The sequence below is a fragment of the Physeter macrocephalus genome, chromosome 6, assembly GCF_002837175.3.
Source record: "Physeter macrocephalus isolate SW-GA chromosome 6, ASM283717v5, whole genome shotgun sequence".
In the NCBI taxonomy this organism is placed as follows: Eukaryota; Metazoa; Chordata; class Mammalia; order Artiodactyla; family Physeteridae; genus Physeter; species Physeter macrocephalus.
The window spans coordinates 25,306,630-25,310,730 of record NC_041219.1 but is presented as its reverse complement, the minus strand read 5'-3'; the positions used below and the strand labels follow the sequence as shown (position 1 = coordinate 25,310,730).

The 4,101-nt window shown below is 36.8% G+C and overlaps 1 protein-coding gene across 2 annotated transcripts in view; it reads left to right on the top strand.

The window, feature by feature from the left end:
- The window catches only part of DCN (decorin), a 37,462-nt gene extending 36,215 nt beyond the window's left edge, over positions 1-1,247 (top strand). The window contains exon 8 of one of the 2 annotated variants that reach the window (XM_007123696.3): positions 234-1,247. In XM_007123696.3, coding sequence (XP_007123758.1) covers positions 234-428 — 195 coding nt within the window. In that variant the 3' untranslated portion in view covers positions 429-1,247. The remainder of the gene's footprint in view (positions 1-233) is intronic. The other variant, XM_028490431.2, reaches the window with a different exon arrangement.
- The last annotated feature ends 2,854 nt before the right edge of the window (positions 1,248-4,101 follow it).

Below are 4,101 nucleotides of genomic sequence, written 5' to 3'. Positions count from 1 at the left end.
AGCCTGCGCGTCCGGAGCCTGTGCTCCGCAACGGGAGAGGCCACGACAGTGAGAAGCCCGCGTACCGCAAAAAAAAAAAAAAAAAAAGATAGAGAAATCAAAAGTTTGGTTTGAGAAGTATTAAGGTATTTAAACTGAAGGATGAGTGTACCAAAAAAGAATAAAGTATTTACGTGTATGGTCTCAATATATTTAGAGGGAAAATAACCATGTGCCACTATTTTGGGTTGTAGGTTGTCTACCTTCATAACAACAACATCTCTGCAATCGGCCCTAACGACTTCTGCCCACCTGGATACAACACCAAAAAGGCTTCTTATTCCGGGGTGAGCCTTTTCAGCAACCCAGTCCAGTACTGGGAGATCCAGCCATCCACCTTCCGATGTGTCTATGTGCGCTCTGCCATTCAGCTCGGAAACTACAAGTAGCTCCCAAGAAAGCCCTCGTTTTTATAACCTGGCAAAATCCCGTTAACGTCACTGCTCAAAAAAAAAAAAAAATATATTAAAGCTAGATACTGGAAACCTAACTGCAATGTGGATGTTTTTCCCACATGACTTATTATGCGTAAAGCCAAATATGCAGTTTAAATAATTGCCTACAATAAAAAAAAAATTTTGCCTGCCATTTTCAGAATCCTTTTTTGAAGTTTATTATTGATGTTAACTGAGCTATTGCAGATATTCTTATTTCACTAAATGTAAAATTTGGAGTAAACAATTTAGTAGAGCTTTTAATTTCCAGAAGAAATCAATAAAAATGGTATCAATCTTCTGTAACTCATAGGGAGGTTAGTGCCTTTGACATAGTCTAGCAATAATGTATTCATCCCCATTATTACTGATAAAGCCTCATTTGAGTGTGTAAATTCAATACAGGCTATGTAAAATGTTTGCTAATGTCATTATTTTGAAAAAAAATAAATTCACAAGTACATTTTAAATTACTATTGTATAAAAGCGTAATTGTAAATCTTCCCTAACCTCAATTTTCTGAAGAGAGTAAACATTGCTGTCTTGATAAAAACAGCACACCTTTTCAAGTTCTTAGGTATGTATTCTACCTCTGTCCTTTGACATTTGTGCATTATAACTTACTTTATCTATATTCAGTATTAAGCTGATAAGGCACAAAACTGACTTTCTCTTATTGGTCTATAAAAACCAATATTTTTAGTTACTAAATACTAAATCAATTTTAAAACTATTATGTGTGTAATCAGGCTGAGTATTTCTGTACTTACTAGATGTATTAGAAATATTTCCTGCATTTAGTTAAACCTTCGATTTTAAAATTTTATTTTCTGCAGGATTTAGAAATAACTATCAAAGCAGACCATTCAACAAGCCTGGGGAATGGGCTGATTTACCAAGAGTAAATATTTATCAAAAAATACATTTATGCTATCACCATCTAATAAGTAAACATGAGAAAACAGTTTATTTCTTTTATAACCTTGGGTGTTTTCTGATTGTAAATACTGAGACCCAGATCCAAACTGGTAACAATAAAGGGAAATACAAAACAGTCCTGCTATTAGATGAGCCTCTAGCGGAGTTTCTCTGCAATTCTTTCAGCTTTGCCTTCCTTCATAACATTTTCAGGCTGGCTTCCCGTATGGTTGCAAAATATGAATCTCCTCCATCATTTACCCACACACAAAAGCATATTAACACAAAATTTCAGGAAAAGTCATGAGATTCTCTCACATTATTACATACAGATTTCACAACCCTATAGAGTAAATGAGTAAATACTATTGTTATTCTCATTTTGTAGAAAAGTAAACTGAAGTTAGGAGAAGCTTAATAACTTTCTTATAGTTAAATACCTGGTAAATACCTGGCAATAGAGCTTTCTCTTTTAACCTTTGTACAAGTCAGGGTCTGGTAGAAAACAGAATTTACCCCAGAGAATTTAAATGAGGATAATTTAATGAAGGGACTATTTTAGAGTGTGTGCAGAGTTTATGGCATGAAATTAGGGATGGTGAGGCACCTAGGAATGGGCAATGGAGGAAAGGCATTCTCACCCATGTGGCTAAATGGACAGCAGAAGAAATTGAGTTTCTGGAGCTAAGTGAGAGGACAACCATGGAAGGTTTCCATGCCCAGGCAGCCATGTCCCTGGAGGGCTTGCAACATCCACCAGAGGTGAAGTACTGAAGCAGGGTATCAACCTTTCTTTCCTTCTACTTCACATCCTTTCACTGATCAAACCTAAAGGGAAGATAACCATCAAGAAAACCAGGAAGATTAAGCTTCCTCCTGGGGCAGAGCAGAGAAGGGAGGGGAATGGATCTGGTCAGGACACTCAAAGAATAACTAGCCCAAACACTATAACAGTATCCGTAGAATGATTGAACAGATTCCACCAGCCTCAGCTAAGCATTACATTTACATCGTTTGTCATCCCCGGCACTTTTTATGACCCCAATTATTTTAGACTTTTCTGCATTGATCAGAGGTGCTAATAAATGCAAAAATATTTGATGAAACTTTGTCAAATGATTAGCTAAATCTGGTTTTCCATTATGAAACAGCAGACTGTTTTTATAATGGCTCTGACTAAAGCAGAGTTTACTTATTGAAAGAAATATGGTTAGTATTAAAAATCGAAGAGTAAACAGAAGATGCACACTGTCAATATTAATGGGCAGTCAGTTACGTATTGTACATAAATTTGGCAGAAAAGCAAAATAATATTTGGATAATTATAAGAATCATGAGAGGGTTTCCCTGGTGGCGCAGTGGTTAAGAATCCGCCTGCCAATGCAAGGGACACGGGTTCAAGCCCTGGTCCGGGAAGATCCCACATGCCGCGGAGCAACTAAGCCCGTGGGCCACAACTACTGAGCCCGCGTGCCTAGAACCCGAGCTCCGCAACAAGAGAAGCCACCGCAGTGAGAAGCGCGCGCACCACAACGAAGACACAATACAGCCCAAACTAAAATAAATTAATTAAAAAATAAATTTAAAAAACAAGAATCATGAGAGTCAGAGCACAGGTCTCTAAACTGTTGCAGTTAAAGTCATATTCTCCTCATACCAGTTACTGCCTGGAATGTACAAAGCTCTGTACGAGCTATTTAATTATCAAGTGATCATGTTAGTGATATTTATTCATAGTCTATCATCAGCCAATAAATGGAAAATGCTATTTATTGCTTTAGCATACTCTATTCATTCATTTATTTATTCATTCATTCAATAAACTAGCACTGAATATATTGCAGACATGAGATAACTCCTGGTAGAAAGATAAAAACAACAACAACAACAGTAGCAACAATAGATATTTATTTCTGGAGTTTATTCAATGCATACAACAAATTGCCAGCTTCTGTGTTTGGCTCTTTTTGGACCATGTCTACTTATCACAAAAATTCCCTAAGAATGTACTATTTCCATTTCACAGATGATGAAATTGAGATATAGGAAATGCAGAGTCAGAATCATAGCCCTGATCCAGTTAGGGTCAGCCCTTACTTATGCAACAGTCTATGCAATTCATAGCGTGTCGAGACCAAAGGTGATAGTCTTAAAAATTATGAAGGGAATCTATCCATGGTTCTCAGCATTTCCTCCGCATTGTGTTAATAGGTTAGAGTGTTGAGGTGCAGGTGCCATAAAGATAATCACTATTACTTATTGAATACTATGTCTTAACTGTATAGAAAGTATCTTATTTAATGTTTACAACAGCCCTGTGGGCTCTGTATGGTTATTTAATACCCCTTTTACAGATGAGTGGGTGGAGCCACAGAGAGGTCAAGTAATTTTCCCATGGATACACAGCCTGTAAGTAAGAAAGGAAAACTTTCCGTCACTTCAATGTGTTGCTTTCTGCTACTTTAGAAAAGAATGTGCCCATCAATGAAGAATCACTGAACATCCATAGCATCCTCCGTCTTCTTTGCAATAGTGTGCAGGGCTATAAAATAATGGGCATCCCACCAGTCCAAATTCGTGTTTTCACATTTCAAAAAAGATAAATTTGTTCATAAAGATTGAAAATATTGTACAAAAACACTGTTCAACTTTGAAAATGTTCTATATCAATACTGTTCAGTATTGTATCCACTAGCCAAATATGGCTATG